A 16,651-nucleotide genomic window follows, 5' to 3' on the forward strand; every position below is an offset into this window, starting at 1 on the left:
ATTACGATATCGGGTCTTTATGGTCTTGGTTAGTTTAATTATGGTTAGATCATTTGAGTTAGGGTTTACGATGTCATGACGTTATTTACTGTTTTTTCAAGTATTTATCAAATACAGAACCGTTCTTGATGGATAGGATGCTGTTGATTAGGTCAATATACAATTAAGATTCCCGCATATTGAGGAAGATGTTGAATTACACACTATATATATATATATATATATATATATATATATATATATATATATATATATATATATATATATATATATATATATTCTTAGTGTATGGTATAATACGAGCCTGTTCCTCAGAACTAATTATTTTTTTTATATTTTCCGCACGTGTTTGGTAAATGTTGTAGCTAGAATTCCGGAATGACAAGCATCGGGAATTGATGGCCATTAAACTTAACAATATATACAATAAATGTAAGGCCTTGTGAATACGGCCACCATGTCCTTAGGCCGCCTTAGAGGACCCATTTGTATGTACTGAACAGAGCGCACAGGTTATTTTTTTTTTTTTATAAGTGAATTGACACTTTATTAGAAAAACTGTATGAAATATATACTGCCTTTTTTATTGCTGTCAGCTGGTATAACTTAGAATTTTTATTCAGAATTTTATGTTACATTAGCGATGCCTGTGGTGTTAAGCCTCAGCTGATGTTTATGTTGTTGGTCTGCATGAGGGGTTACCTCTACCTGTTCAATGGTCGAATTATATCTAATCTCTAGTCCCGAAAGCTGGGAGATTTGACTGGAATTAAGGAGTTAATACATTTGTTCTACACTGTAAGTTATAGATCAAAAGAGTTTCTCACTTTGTTTCAACATTAATATGTCAACAAAGTGGTTTAGGTTATTTTCTCAGTGGTTGTCACAGGATCATGTCAGTTTGTGGTGTAGGTTTTCCTCTTACGTGACCCAGACCAAGATACAAAGTCTAGCCAAGGGATTTTGTAAGATAATCTCACACAATTTTGGGCTATGGTTGGTTAGACTATATTTTCATTATTACACATGTTAATGGAGTAAATTATTAACTAGCTTGTTAGTATTAAATTCAAAATCATGTCGAATTATTACGCGTGAATTTGATATTGTACCAAGATGGAATTAATTCTATAATTCGATATTATTGATATGCCATTTAAAAGCCATTAAGATTCCAGTGTAGGGAAATATCAAAGTTATGACTGGTTTAATAGGGCTGAATTAGGTTAGGATATTGTTGGGTTAGTTATATTTTTCCCACAATCTGGTTTAGTTTACTTATGAAATAGAGTGATTTGGTTTGCTTTACTGGTTTAATTTTACTTATGCATCAAAGCTAGTTTTCGATACAGCCAGAATTTGTTTATTTGTTATGGTAGTGTCAAAGAGAAAATACAATTATGGTTGCGTAGTGTGATCCAGTGCATTATAGTTTATTCCACGATTTCAGAAAAGGTGATAACAGTGAGGTTTATTGGTGTCAGGGAAAATATATAAGATGATGGTGATTTATCTATGTATCCTTGCATTAAAATTCTTTGATAGTGTGCGATTATGTTTTACAGTGGTAGATAGTGTTTAGTTTACAACAGTTTTTGAGTGTAATGTATTATAATTGTGTAGTACTGAATATTTTTAAATGTGATTTTGAGGGGGTTATGTATCTTAGGGAAAATGTGGGGTTGATTAATGAAACATTTGGTAAAACACTTGTAAGAATTCAATAGAATTTATGGAAACCTTATGCGACCTTCTCTAGTAGCCAAGATGTAAGGTAGAAATTTTGTTTTTTCAGGCTTGTTCAGCCGTTCTTACTTTTTGCAAACTGTCTGGACCCTTGATGAAGAGATTAGAGTTCCATTCTTCAGAAAGTTTGTTATTGAACATTTATATGGTTTATTATGATATAGATATTCATGAACTACAGTATTCTGAGTTTGTGGTATTGTATGTGTCATTTGTTTTGACAGGAGAAAGAGAGTGGCAGCTTCTTCAGCTGTAAGACTTGTTAATGAAAGCATATTGATGGAAATATGTAAATTATTGATAAAAATGCAAGGGTAAATTGCTACATTGTAGGTAATGGCTGATGAAATAATACAACGTAACCAGATAAATGAAGATGTCATTACTTTGGTTGCTGAAGGACGTCAGTTCATGTGTCATAAATCCAAGCTTATGGCATCAAGTGACTACTTCAGGGCTATGTTTTCCAACAACTTTATTGAACATGCCCAAGACACCATAGAACTTCAGGTAATTAGATAGCTGCTTGTTTAAGACTGTTTGGAAATGGGCATGGGAAGGTTGGTTTTGATATCTTTTTAAGGCACCCTCTGGATATTGGTTATCCAATTATTTTTACACGGTCACCACTTCATTTTCATGGTAAATTTGCATTTCCAACCTCCACTCATCCATGTAGTCATTTCCCTCTTTTATTGGCTCAGCACCTTTTTGGAAGACACTGAGTTTCAAAACCTGAAAATTCTTGTCATCTCTAATTAAGAAGTCTTTATACATGTGATATATGACCCCAGGGCCTATTTTTGTTGATGTTCTAGGTTGTTTCCTAGCAGATTATAGCCATGTTGTGTATACCTCTTCTTTCAATGTTGGCCATCTTCATCATTTTGCATCAGCCATGTATCTTGACAAGCTCTGAAGTTTTTCTAAGTTCCTTTTCAAGTTAATGCGGTTCTGGTCACTCTTATCTTTCTCGTGACTTCATTTGGAATTCCTAAATTATGTGTTCAAAGAAATGATTTTGCTGTATGTAGTTAATACAGCTGTATGATAATGGGTTTCTTTCTGATCTTTTTATATTTTTATTAACCATATCAAATTCAGTGAATTACATGAGTGTGTTTTCCATGTGGTGTGCCATTTTTATTATATTGTTCCTATGTTATTACATGCACAGATGAGAAACAGGATTGCTGTTTTATTAGCCTGTCTAGTATGCTTAAGTAACATGCTGATACGTTAAATTTTCTTGTTTATACACTTACCAAGAATCGATATGTAATTGACTCTTTGCCCATATGAATTCAAATATTCCCAGTCTCATTCTTTATACTGTAGTTTTATGTGTTTGAATTTATAGGAATGATTATTATATGTTACTTTACAGAACAATGAACAGGAAGTATCACATCTGATGGATCATTATCACCAAGTCTCTCATCATCAACCAATAATTGTACAATATGTTTTAGGGTATAGACGCTGATTGTCTGCTGCTTCTGCTTCAGTATGTTGAGTCAGGAAGCTATGTCATTCCATCAGACAATGTGCTAGCCTTACTTCAAACTGCAGCCATGCTTCAGGTAAGCTATGTTAGGAGTTTTATAGCATAGGTTACCCTTTTTTTTTTCAATTTCATTGGTTAATAGAAAGAAGAGTTTTTTTTGGAAATCTTTGTTCATTTACAACAAGCTCGTCAGAGATATTGTTATATGTAACATTTTCTTAAAATTTGTAATCTACTGAAGAATCATTAATGAGATGTGTGGAGAAATTGCTGTTTTATAATGTGTAGAGCAATTAACAAGGTTTTGTGATTAATGAGAATATGAGGTACTGTATTAGGCAAAAGTGATGTAAAATGTAAATTAAAGTTCTTTTGTATGAAACATGAAGAGTTGATAAGTTTTTGCACTGGATAAATGAATTGTGGCCTTAACAGCTTGTATGATGACTAAACTAACCCAAATTACCAGAAACCAATTGTTAACTAATCACAAATATGTTGATGAGCCATGAATCCTTCCCAGAAGTGCCACTGGATCCTGGTAGCCATATTTCAGACCACCTGGCCATAACAACTATATGGGACTTGTTCATACCATTAGCGAAAACATCGTGATGGTGTCTTTGCTCAAAATCCTGGATTGCTTTCTGTTGCGCAATATTCATTATAAACATTTGACCAGTTTGCACCCAGGTGTTAAGTAGCATCAGCAGGTGAGGCACTGTGTTTGTTTCAAGAAGAGAAGTTAATGGTGAGCTTTAAGACAACCAGCTGTAGAAACCACATCGTAGTAGGAAATCCTTAGCCAAAAAGGATTGCATAAACGCTAAACACTGTTAGTCATAAAATATCTACCTGCCTAGGGAGTGCCAGGAGTTACCTTATTAATTGCAAATTTTACCTGGGTATCGTATAAGCACAATTTTTTGCAGGCTTATTTTGAACAACCCATATCAGGCTGCTAGGTGTCAACTTTATCTCTAACCATATGTGGACAGCGTGGATGGTGACTTACTGACACTTCAGGCTGTGATGATGGCACACACACACACCCTCCTCAACCCTTAGTCTGCCACCCCTTATGGGGATCTTTCCCTTTATTTCAGCAAACTATACTACAGCCAAATGATGTATGTTAGGGCCCTTGTTTGTACGTCTCCTTTACTTGTATATATATTTCTTTCTTCTTAGAATCATAAACAGAAGATATGAGTGATGCCCACCCTCATCCAAACTTCCTCCACCACCCTTCTTCAGCATATGCATGTGTACTTTAGCTGTACACCCTGCCCATTTATGTTGGCTCCTCTATTTATAGGTATCCTTTACTTCTACTTGTATTTCTTTTATTTTGAAATGGTGAATGGGGGTTCTTTGTATGTTCTTCATTGCTATACCATGCTCTTGTATGATATATTAGCTCCCTTTTTTGTACATATCCTTTACCTATTCATGTATGTCTTTCATTTTATAATGAGAAACAGAAAATTTGAAGACTCCTTTTTTCCAAATTTTGACCAATTTCCTGTAAGTCCAGGCATTTAATGTTAAAGATTTATTATAGTGGCCATTGTTATTTATCCTAGTGTAAGAGAAACTGACTGCATAATGTAAAGTTTGCAGGTTTTTTATGGTTTTCATGCTCGAGTAGTAACCCACCTCAATACAGCTTTCCTTATTTGCATGAAAATGTGCAGAATGACAGAAAGACTTGATGAGGCATAAGAACTCATTTCCATTTCCATGACCCATTGCCATTGTATAAGGATATTACTTTATTGATTTATAGGAACAAAAGATGACTGAAACTTAAAGGGTGGCAGTTTTATCAGCACCATGAGAAAAAGACTTGATTAAACATTGAAAAAGATTCATATGAATATAGCATCATTTTGTGTCCTTTTCAGTGAAGAATATACACAGAGCATTATGTGAATGGTATAATGAATACTGTATATTGCATGGTAATAGTGACCTTTACCTATGAATATTAACAGAGACTTATCTCAGTTTATCAGTGTGCAGATTGCATGTGAGCAGCAAGTTTTAGCATCTCTGTCCTGTGACACATGCCTAGAAGTATACTTTGTTACTTCTACTTTGGGCCTTTCTAACATAGCAACAGCGGCTCTGACAATTGCAGTTTGGAAGTTTCTGGAAATAGTGAAGAAACCACAGTTTCATCATTTATCTCTGAGTGGTATGTGTTTCCGTATTTTATGTGAATTGGTTAATAAGAATATATACACCATCATTCTATGCAAAATATGTATCCTCTCGATAAGTTGTCCATTTAGAAAATTTCCTTATAGCTAAGCTTTTTTTCATATTTGTCATGATATGATTGGCATCTGAAGCTGCTAGGTTTAAGACTCGCCACAAGTCTGCCAAAGAACTGAGTGCACCAAATTTTACATCTGAGGTAATTGATATATGGTGTCTGTTTTACTTCTTTGCTATCTCCAGCAGTGAATGCTCTTTGACCAGTCATTTTGATTTACTATAGCTACATTATAACATGGAAAGTGGGTGAAAAACAGTCACAGGTGAGATCCTTGCAATATGTATTGTTGGTGCCCAAAGGAAACTTTGGGATGTATACTAAACCAAAACAAAACAGACTGAAGCAGAATGAAATGCATGTAAGGACTGGAATACTAAATTGAATACTTTTGACCCTAGAACTTATGGTAAAGATTCAACATTATATAGATATTGATATTAGTCTTCCATATGTTGTAAGTACATAGTTCCTTAATTTTTTCTTTAAAACCAATTTTTATATATTGAGTTTCTGTATAGGTAGGATTGGGTGCATTACAGTATAGCAAGCAGTCTTGGTCTTATTTCAGACCCGTGTTGCTTTTGCAGGGCATAGCCATACTTTTAGAATACACACAGTTGCAGAAATGGTATGATTGGAACCATAGACTTCTGGAAATTGCAGGATTTGTCCGTTTGTCAAAGTGGATGGAATTGTGATAATGCAGACAATAGAGAAAGATGTGGTGTTCTAGTTTCATGTTGTGTGCCTTTTTTTGTCTTTCCTGGGTTGGTTTGTCCTGTGAGCTTTGATGGAATATCTAAAATCCCAAGGGGTTAGAAACCTCTGATCATTTGCTTTCTGGTGAGGTAAATAAGTGCTTCTGACAACCTTCCCTACCTATTCAACACTTGCAGCATGATGATGATGTCATCATCATGCTGGCTACAACACAGGTGGCCTCACAGTTCTAGAGATCCCCAAATGCTACAGATGTTCCTATTGCAGATATGTATCCATTCTTGATTTGCCTAGTGTGTCTATATGTATGTGGTTTTTTCACTTCTCAGAACATCCTGTTGTTACTTCATAAGTACTTAAATTGTTTCTGTTTTCTTTAGTGGTTGGTGGCATTTCTGTCCCTTCCCCTTCCCCTTCTATTTTTTGTGGAGCCTAGATGGATTATTTTTTTGTATTACAGCAGAAACTTTTAGTATTTAGGCCATTTTTGATGGGGAATTCTTATGGGTAGGGACTCGTGGCCAACATTGATTCAAGCTCCAGTGTTGTGCCACTCATGGTTGATTGTCAATCGGCCAAGCTTCCTTGGTTTGCTTCTCTCCAGTTGGCCTTGACTGGCATGGCTTGATCATGGGGTGAGGGAGTTTCCTGTTTTGTAAAGACTACTTTTCTCATAGGATTAGGAGCACTGGGAGCTACTTTTGGAGAAAATCACCCAGAGTCACAATTGATGGATTGGGATCATTTGGCCAGTTAATCTCATTTGTCCCACACCTCAATCATTGCTGTGCCACAAAGCATTATGGGACCAGGGGCCCTCATGTAGGGTAAAAACAGCATAACCCCCAGTAGGGTCAAACTTTTAATGTAAAGAAAAGTATGGAAAGTATTTATACTAAAGAGTTGCTCACCATGGTGTCTATGATGAGTTTCTATATTTTTCCAAGATTGTTTGTGCCTGTTGCTATTTTTTTTTTTTGTACACTGAGCTGGGTCACAGATAAAAAGTTAGCCTAATCTTTTTTGACATTGAATCATGTTAGGGGTATTCTCCCCCCCACCCTCTAGAATTTTCGCTTCTTGATGTCCTACTTGTCAGGTAACCCAGAGTACACATGCCTTGAGCTCCTGGTGTTCCATAAGGATCTTGTTAAGTAAGATTCTCTTGTCCTGGGAGTCATTGCTTGGGGATATGAGATGCATCATCCAGGCATACAGCTTGAGTACCTTCTCTTTTTCAGTGTTGGCATGTCTGTGGTTAAGATTGGTCCAAACCTGTGGTTTTTGGCAAAAATTGAATCAGATAAGTTTCATCATATTCCTATTTTGATTGCATCTTGGAAGACCTCTGTTGAAGAGCATCATGCCTGATGCCAAGCTAACTTTCAGATAAAATTCATTGAGATTATGTGAAATTATCAAGGGGTAGTTTTTTTTTATTTAATCAGGAATTTCTTTTACCACTCTTAAGGATACTCTTATCTTGGATTAAAAGACTTGTTTTGATGGCCTAACTCAGCATATATGTTACAGTCCATGATGTCGGGAAGTAAGTTTCCTCTGGCCCTTTTAGGGAACCTTTACCAGGAGGCTAAAACAAAAGATGTCTTTGGCATATCTCAGACGCTTGTTACAATCTTGCTTGGCACTGGGCATGCCACCTTTGAGGCAGAGGAGCCCTTTTATGCCACAAGATAACTGTGAAGATGCTGTTCCTACCCTGCTGTTTTCTTGGATGAGAAGTTTTTCTCTAACTCACTTCCACCTCGCTGGTTTTCTTTAAGCTCATGGAACAAGCTAACCCTGGACAGGAGCAAGGGTTTTGAAGAATGAAAATTTTTTTCTCCCCGGGAAGATATCTAGCAAGCAAACTTCTGGGTTGCTGTCTCCCACTCTACCTTCCCTTCTCTTTCAAAAAACTTTAATTTTGCCATCAGTAACCACTGTTGGGGGACATCAATGTTCTGAGAATTATGAGGCAGCCAGTGTGATGGCCATTTGCACAATGACATCATCATTGCATGGAGGTGACTGATTGGTAGAGGAGCAGACTCAGAATGAATTTCAGGCTACAGCTGCTGAATAGGTGGTTAACGAGAAGTGGCATTAACTTCATCAGAAGGCAAGTGGTTAGAGCTCTCTAATCCCTAGGGATCCTAGAGATTCTTTCAAAGAAACAGCTTTTCATTCTTGAAAAGTCACTATTTTTCAAATATGTAACCCATCTGCCTTTATTCCTGAACCTTTTATATTGGAGCAGTGATTGTTCATCCAGAGGAAAATTCTTCGCCAGCTCTGACAACTCATCATAATTATCAAGTTTTTGTCATCTACTTCATAATAGATCATGAATTAGTAGATGATGTTCCTCACATACCAAAAACATTACTGTTGAAGGATAGAATACTTTCCTTTGTAATGTAGAACACTGGTGAGACTCTTCCTCCATATATTGTTGAATATATAAAGCTTTATGTTTAAGGCTCCAGAATAGAGTAACCAAACAAGAGTTTTGTGTGTAGTAGTCTGGTTCGTGGATTTCCACTGAAAATAGAAATTTTAAAGAATACTTGAAGCATTAGAGTGAATATGATGGGCTCCATACTAGAATTTGAATGTTGGAAAAATTTATTTTTCTTGTTCATGATTTATTGGTTAATCAGGTAATTACACAGGAATTTTCCCAACATTACTTTTGGTATGATTTTTCTCTTTTGATATATGTGTGTACTTTGTATGTTTGATTATGCATGTGCATACACAAGTTATTTGGTAGAAATTGGACAGAAAGGACTTTGAAGTTTATCCTGCAGATTACTTATAGGAAGTAGAGTTATAATCGTATGTGTTTACAGTTTGTATTACTTATTGGAATTTTCTCAGTTACAACCTCCGCCTGTATTTTGCAGAAATGGTAGAATATATCAGTCACCCAGCCTTGTTCTTAGGGCCAAATGGAGAATGGACAGTTTGGGAAGCACTTATAAGCTGGATTGAGGTGAGGTTTATTATAATGAGATGCTAGGCAGTAGTTTTGTTTTGAAAACTCTGTGTATGTAAGTTTCTTTGATGTCTTGCATGTTGCATGAAGCAGATAAAGTTCCCAAGTTGACAAAAGTGTAAATCAAGAGGATGAGTATTTTCATGTAGAGTGTGTGGACTCTTGGTTTGGTATGCAGATGAGAATGTGGTTGAATTGAGTTCAAGATTATACATGATTATAACATCTAGGATAATTTGAAAATACTCTTGTCCATTCTATGAAGATATTTATAGAAAAATGTCATAGGGAATGAATGAGTGTTTGTAAGAAATGAAAAAGAAACTTTCTCAGCAATTTGGACATTATATTTGTATCTTAAGAGACTTGTTAACTTAAAATTTACAAGGCAATCATAAACATTGGAGAGATTTTCATTCTTAGGTATATAAAATAGGATATGGCCTATAGATCCATATTGTATTGTAACCTCATTAATTGTTTAAGGCACATACATCATAAATGTATCTTATGCTTTCTCCACATCCATAAATGCCATGTACAAGCCTTTCACTTTCTTCACCTGTTTCTCTAACAAATTCAACAGAACAAACACCAGGTCCATGCAACTTATGTATTTCATGAAACCACATTGTTCCTTCCCAACACTCTATCAATCACTTTTCTCCCATACACCTTACAAGGTATACTTAACAGATTTACCTCCATAGTTCAAACATTTATTTAGTCCTCTTTGCCCTTATACAAGGGCCCTGTATGTGCTTTCTGGCAGTCCTCTAGCACCTCCTCTTGGGCAGTACAAACATCAGAGAGCCTGAGTACCCAATCATCAGAATTGTCACATCCTATCTTGTGAAACTCAACTGCAGTTTCATCAACTCCTTCTGCTTTGCCACACATAATCTTGTCCAAGGCTTTCACAGTATCCTCTTGTTTTACCATACCATTCACAATTAAAACCTTTTAAAAAAAATTTATGGAACTGAAGTAAAATGAGGTCAGAATTTTATAATGTTTGACAACACAGTTCAGTTCAGCATATGAAATTTTCTTACAGGTTTTACAATGTTGGTTGGCCTTTAGATATACTCAAGGAGAAGAATAATACTTTGGTTTGCTGTATTGCTGCTCCATCTGAGGCTATTTTCTACTGCAGAAATTGTAAAGACAAAAGTATAGGGATGTCTCTGACAGAATGCCTTACTATTAGTGTAGATGTGAATTATTTGGATGAAACATTCAACAGCTAGGGTATAATTGTTTTTCTTATTCCAATTCTGCAGGAGAATGAAGCTGAGAGAACTGAGCATCTTCTGAAGCTTTTACTTTGCTTGGACTTTTATTCTCTGACACGAGAGGACATATCTAATATGCTGTTCTATAATATTGTTAGTGAAAACAATGAAGCAGTCCAATTATTAGAAGGTATAGGAAAGTACAAAATGGCCCATTTACAACAAAGATTATCCTGCCAAAATCAGGACATGGAACTAATGAAAAAGGAAACAAGTAATTCTGTGGAGAAACAAACAAATCCTGAGAAACATGATTCAGACAAAGATAGTGAAGAACATGAAGTAAGAACCCTAGTTGAGAGTGCCGTGAGACATTCCAAAAGACATATACCTCAAGTGCCATGCATTGTGGGATTTAAGCGATCACATTCATCACAAAGAAAGAAGGAAGCAAAGAATAGTGATGATGATGACGATGCTGACTTGATCTGGTCTTTTCGAAAAAGAAATTTAGAAAATATACCAGTTATTTACTCACTAAATCCTGTTACCAAGAAAATAACTGAAGAGATAACTTTAACAAAACTGTGTGATGGCCCAGTTCAATGCTCAGGATATCAGGTTTGTTCCGTTGGTAAGTAATATTGTAATGATGAATTATGATAGTTTTCTTGATATTTATGTGAATTAACTAAAAGTATCGTATGTACGTTGATAATGAAAAATCTCAGATAGAAGAAAAGTGTATCTAGTTTAGCTAGAAATGCCTCATGAAATCTTAGTGTCCTCTACATTATTCAACCCATACCTATGTTTTCATCTTTTCACCTTACATTATATAAAAGCCAATGAAGTTCCCATGGGGAGTGTTGTTGCCAAATCCAGGGAGTTGCACCTAAGGCCAAGTTAGCATTTATTAACAGGGTCCATTCTAAAGCCACAAAGTCACATTCCTCATCAATGATTACTCCATAAAGTCTTCTTTTCCTTCATATCCATTTCTCATTCTTCTCTCTCAAATTTGCCAATATTTTTATCGTCATTGAGCATGTGGGATATTTTTCATCATACTATGGTAAAAAGTCAGATGCTTTATACACCAATCCACTTGACATCACCAGTCTCACTGCCCAGCAACCATTCTGTAAAGATTTCCTCTCGTATCTAATATTCATCCCTCATGCTTCGTATTAGTAGATATATTCCCATCCACATCTTTCATACTTAATATAACCTTCACTAGTTTAAGTGTTAATTGCATAGGCATCTTAAGTTTTAGCATTAATTCCTATGGTATGCTTTTCACAGTGCATGGCAAATGCTGATTGGAAGTCATTGTTTTTATATAGTGCATCAGGATGGAACTGTTCTGTATATTTCCTCTTCTAGTGATGCAAAGACACTCTTGGCTTCACACTGTAGACAAATTGGTATCATATTGAAAATTGAATTGATTAGAGGATAGATTATTGTGCTGAAGGATAAATTAAGTTCACAGATGATAGCAGATATTGATGAAAATTATTCCCCTTTTCATTATATGATTACCGTGTTGAGAGAAGAAAGTTTTACACTCTTGTTTCCCCATCTCTTAGGAATATATATATATATATATATATATATACTCCTTTATGCACACACACACACACACACATATACATTCTAGACTGTCTCAGGAAACAGATACAAGGATTTTGAGTTAGCTGTACGTAGCTTTTTGATTCTTGTTATAGAAATATGGCAAACAGGGTGGCTAAGGAAAATAGTTTTATTGATATCATGAGACTGTAAAAATGGGTCTTTATACAGTGGGGTGCTTAACATTGGTTGGCATATTTCAAGGGAGTGGAAAAATTACATGCTAGACCAACTCTTCCTTCTGGAAGGTGATTCTGTATACAGTAGTGCAAAAATACAAATACTGTACAGTAGACGTAATCATGAAGAGAATTTCTTCCATTAATATACTGTTTTTGCAGGGCCGAGCATATACATCTTAGGTGGTGAATATCAGTTAGGCCATGGTAACTGGAACCAGTCTTTGTGGAGGTACAGCACTGTCTCAAAGAAATGGATTGTTGAGAACTCGTAAGTTTCATCTGTTTTTGTATGGTTTAGGTGATATGTTAATGAATAGGTACTGATAACTGATTTTTGTGGGTGCGTATTGCATACCCTAACGTACTCTGTTGCCCCAGGATCTGCTTTTATGGGGCTGTAGTGCTTAGGAAGCTGACCACATCCCCAGGGCAGGACCACAAGTCAAGGCATGTGGTAGTGATGTGTGTTTGTCTTTGTTGGGTTGAATGCAGGACATTTGAGGAGTGATTGTTCTGTGTTTTTAGAAAGGAAGTTGCATCTTGGGTATGAGGGGTTTTATGATGTGGTGAATCAATTATTGTAATGCTAGAGATGTGGGTGATGTCCAGAAGATAGGTATGAATGTGTAATTAGTAAGTAATTTGGGAATATAGTTTCATGAGGTTGTATATGTGATGGAGTGAAGTTTAATACTAGGTTAAGAGGGCAGCTGTTTAGTCTTGTGTTTGTTGAGGGATTGTGGGATTTGTGAGTATGTGTTGTGGAATAATGAAGAAGCTGTATTTGCTTTCTACTTAAAAGTGGGTGGTTGGTCATGAAATGGTTCATGTGCACTGATTCACTGTACATTGCATAGTTCCTGGTAAATCACTGAAATCTCTGGTAATCAGGATCTGTAATGCTATCTTCCTATTGTGCATTGTACTTGCTTTGCTGATTAATCAGGTAATCCTTGACATGGAGATGTTTTTTCTCTCTCTTTTCATAAATAGTGTCATCCTTTCCCTTAAGTAATATGCTGACCCTGGAGTGAAAAAAAATTTTTCCTTGGTACTTCCATCTTTAATTTTTTCTTAGGTTGCCCCAGCCTCGAAGACACCACATGGTCTGTGTTGTAGATTCCATTATTTACATTCTTGGGGGATATGGAAAACATCGAATTGTGCAGAGCTCTGTGAATGCGTATGACACAGAATCAGGTAAATGGGAGGATTTTGTATTTTCTTTTTTAAGTTTTATTCACAGTAGTATGACTTTGTGGCTTTCATTAGCCACAGATATATAGGTGTAAGATTTGTACAGTATCTGAATACTATATCTTTTAAAGACAGATAGTGATGATTTTCATATAAAACTTAGACTATGTATCTTTGAAGTGTTGCCATTAGTTGTGCAGCTTAGCCTAACTGCTTATAAGATTTTCACTTCAATAGTGCTATTCAGACTTACAGCAAAGTCTTTACTAGCTTGTCTCTCTTTGGTAGCAGTCAAGACAGCAGAATTCCAAACATCTGCTGTAGCCCTTTTTTTGTGTGGTTATTCTCAAATATTGAAAATATCTTTGTAAGGTTATCACAGTTAATCAGAATATATTTTTGTAATAAAAATGACATGCAACTGAAACAAGTGAGATTTTGTTTACATGTTATACCTAACATAAGCTGCTTTATGGTCAGAAAAATTTTTTCAGGTATATTTAGTGAGATGTATGGTATGTTTGGAAGTGTTTTTGCCTCAAGCAAATATGATTTCTAAGGATTTTTGTCACTAATAGATCATTATTATTATTTTTGTGTTGGAGTATCACTGCTTTACAAATTATTGCATAACAAGAGGAGTGCAAATCTTGTTCAGGTTTCCATGATATCCTTACTAAGCTGACCAATTTATGGAAAAAATTTTGGCTGTAACTTCTGATGATGATGCATGGGAAGTCACTACAAGCATTAATGGCTGTATGTATCACCTTGAAGCAGAGGGAGGCAAATAAGAATTTGCCATTGTATTACTGAGCCACATTGAACAGGAAATAAAAAATTGCATATATGTAACAGCAGCAATGAATGGGATGAATTACATGTTCATCTAAGTCAGGTGTTTATCATTCCTTATACTACCTCATAAGGGTAGGAGAGGCAGTTTAGCATTAAAAGATTATAATTTATTTGAACTTTACTTATGTATATGCATGAAGGTTCTTAAAGGTAGCGTAAAGAACAGAGGACTGAGCCATAGAGGGAAAATCCTCACTTTGCCTCCTTTTCTGTTCTTTCTTTTGGAAAAGTAAAAACTATTACTGAACCGTTAAAGATAAGTAAATTATTGTATATTCTAGGAATTTACATTTTATTTTTGTTTTTTAAGGAGATTGGTTGCACTGTCCTGACATGCCACACTGTGTAAGCCAAGGTGCTGCTTGTGCATTTAAAGGGAGGCTTATGGTATTTACTCAAGAAATGCAGCTACTAACATACTATCCAACAATGAAAAAATGGTCAGCTATACCAGTGAGGTCCCCTAGCATACAAGGATATCGGGCAGCCCTCACATGGGAAAACTCTGTGTATTTGATAGGTGGGTCAAATGTTTGTTGCTTGTCCATCTATGTATCTATCTATATCTCTTGATGCCCATTCCCTTTGAGAATTCCCTTAGGGGTTGGTCATCGCAAATGTCTCCATAACTGTTCAACTCCAATGCTGCTTCTTAGCCTTTAGCATCTCATCCTGAACACCAATGGCAGAGGACAACTCTAGCACAGTGCTTTTGGAGGCTCCTATCTAATGTTCCTACCAACTACTACTATGAAAACTGTAACTGGTCCAATTTAACTATTTCTTAAGGCAAAACCATAAAGTTTCTATATCTTGCATTCGTATTTGTGAAAAACATATAACAGCTGGGACAAAGGAATAAAGAAATTTGAAATAAAGTATTTATGGTATGGCAAGGGGGAAGGGGTTGTTAAAGTCTTTTATGCATATACTAAAGAATAGCTTGATATATTGTCTATAGCTTATTGATTTTGTTCAAAATGGATTGGATGGGACTGTCCTTGTAGTATTGGGGCTTGATGGAGTTTGTTTTAGAAAATTCAATAACCAGGTGTGTTTGTCTTAAAACTGAATTAACGATCATCATTATTTAGTCATTCATTAACCCATATAATACTTTTTAAGCACTTCACCCTGCTCCTTATTGTCTTCCTAAGAGGTGCTGCCATTCTTGGAGATAGGTTGCACGACACCCGGTGGGAGTATGCTATCACAGTACCTCAGTTTATTGAATAAATCATTAAATGAAAGGTTTTAGTCTAGAGAAATTAAGGAATTTTGGGAGAATATGGCTTTGATGGTGATAAAAGACACCTTTGATACCATATGCAAGTGTAGTTCTGATGATTAAGATGCTGTCAGCCTTCTTCAAGTGACAGTAGTGATTTTAGCAAATGATAATGAAAGTATTCAGATCAGTTCACTAGCTGTGACTTCATCTACTGTCTTGAACTCACAAGTTCCACAACCTGGTTAAAACTGTGAAGTAGGAAAAGAAAATGAATAGTATAAAAGCTCCATGTGTAAAATATAATGCAGTGTTATATGTGTAAAAGATATGAAGCTTTATTAATGTTTTTCTTTTTATTACAGATTTTTGCACTACTCAGGTTTACAAATTTTCCCCGGAAGAGGACCAGACCATTACACAGTTTGGTAATTTTGTAACTCCACCATTAAACGTGTGCATTGTAGATGGAAAAATATACAACTTCACTCATGATGATGTGGATGACAGCCATGTTATCGAAGTACTGGATATTTGTGAGGGACTTCACACCAGTAATGTAGACACATCCCCATCTGGGAATAGTGGAATGTGCAGCATGTCAGGTATAATAGATTCCCATCAATGTGAGCCTCTTAGAGTCCTTGCCAAAGAGATTTGGAGAGAAAAGGAAGGTGATCCTTATATGTTTACATCATATCCTGCTAAAACCACCTTTTCCCTGGGATGCTTTCCCCTGTTCACACTCAAAACATGAGATGGAAAAGATAAAATAAATGATGTAGAAGATTTTATTGGAGTTTACATAATACCATGTATAATTCTTTAAAGTTAGGTTAAGTTTACAAGTAATTGAATAAGTTTGTTAGGTTCACTAGTTTTGAAATAATTATATAAGTTTGCAAGAGACACTGGTTTTGGTGCATTACTCATGATGGCTAAAGAGTGATGTGAGCAAACAAGGCTATTCTGTGGCTATTCTTGGTGCTACTTCACGAAGTCAGGAAATGGCAAATGAATGTGAGAAAATAGATGCTGGTGTTGGTAGACTTCAC

At 35.8% G+C, this 16,651-nt stretch overlaps 1 protein-coding gene across 4 annotated transcripts; it reads left to right on the forward strand.

The window, feature by feature from the left end:
* The first annotated feature begins 642 nt into the window (after positions 1-642).
* On the forward strand, positions 643-16,388 carry LOC139759155 (kelch-like protein 24). 4 transcript variants are annotated; one of them, XM_071681192.1, is made up of 11 exons: positions 662-798; positions 1,796-1,871; positions 2,080-2,256; positions 3,219-3,329; positions 5,264-5,453; positions 9,167-9,255; positions 10,542-11,127; positions 12,473-12,581; positions 13,392-13,513; positions 14,679-14,888; positions 15,962-16,388. In XM_071681192.1, exons 3-11 carry the CDS (start codon positions 2,083-2,085, stop codon positions 16,351-16,353), a joined length of 1,983 nt encoding a protein of 660 aa, XP_071537293.1. In that variant the 5' UTR covers positions 662-798; positions 1,796-1,871; positions 2,080-2,082; the 3' UTR covers positions 16,354-16,388. The 4 variants fall into 4 exon arrangements, with proteins under 4 accessions (XP_071537292.1, XP_071537293.1, XP_071537294.1 ...); XM_071681191.1 differs by lacking the exon at positions 1,796-1,871 and having other exon boundaries at positions 643-798; XM_071681193.1 differs by lacking the exon at positions 1,796-1,871 and having other exon boundaries at positions 676-798; positions 1,971-2,256.
* Positions 16,389-16,651: the final 263 nt, after the last annotated feature.

Source organism: Panulirus ornatus, chromosome 32 (genome assembly GCF_036320965.1).
Source record: "Panulirus ornatus isolate Po-2019 chromosome 32, ASM3632096v1, whole genome shotgun sequence".
NCBI lineage: Eukaryota > Metazoa > Arthropoda > Malacostraca > Decapoda > Palinuridae > Panulirus > Panulirus ornatus.

Excerpts from the sequence above, each read along its gene's own strand:
- LOC139759155 (XM_071681191.1), top strand. The coding sequence starts at position 2,083 with ATGGCTGATGAAATAATACAACGTAACCAGATAAATGAAGATGTCATT. Across the intron at positions 13,514-14,678 it reads TGCGTATGACACAGAATCAG|GAGATTGGTTGCACTGTCCT; the intron begins GTAAATGGGAGG and ends TTGTTTTTTAAG. Across the intron at positions 14,889-15,961 it reads AAACTCTGTGTATTTGATAG|ATTTTTGCACTACTCAGGTT; the intron begins GTGGGTCAAATG and ends TTTTTATTACAG.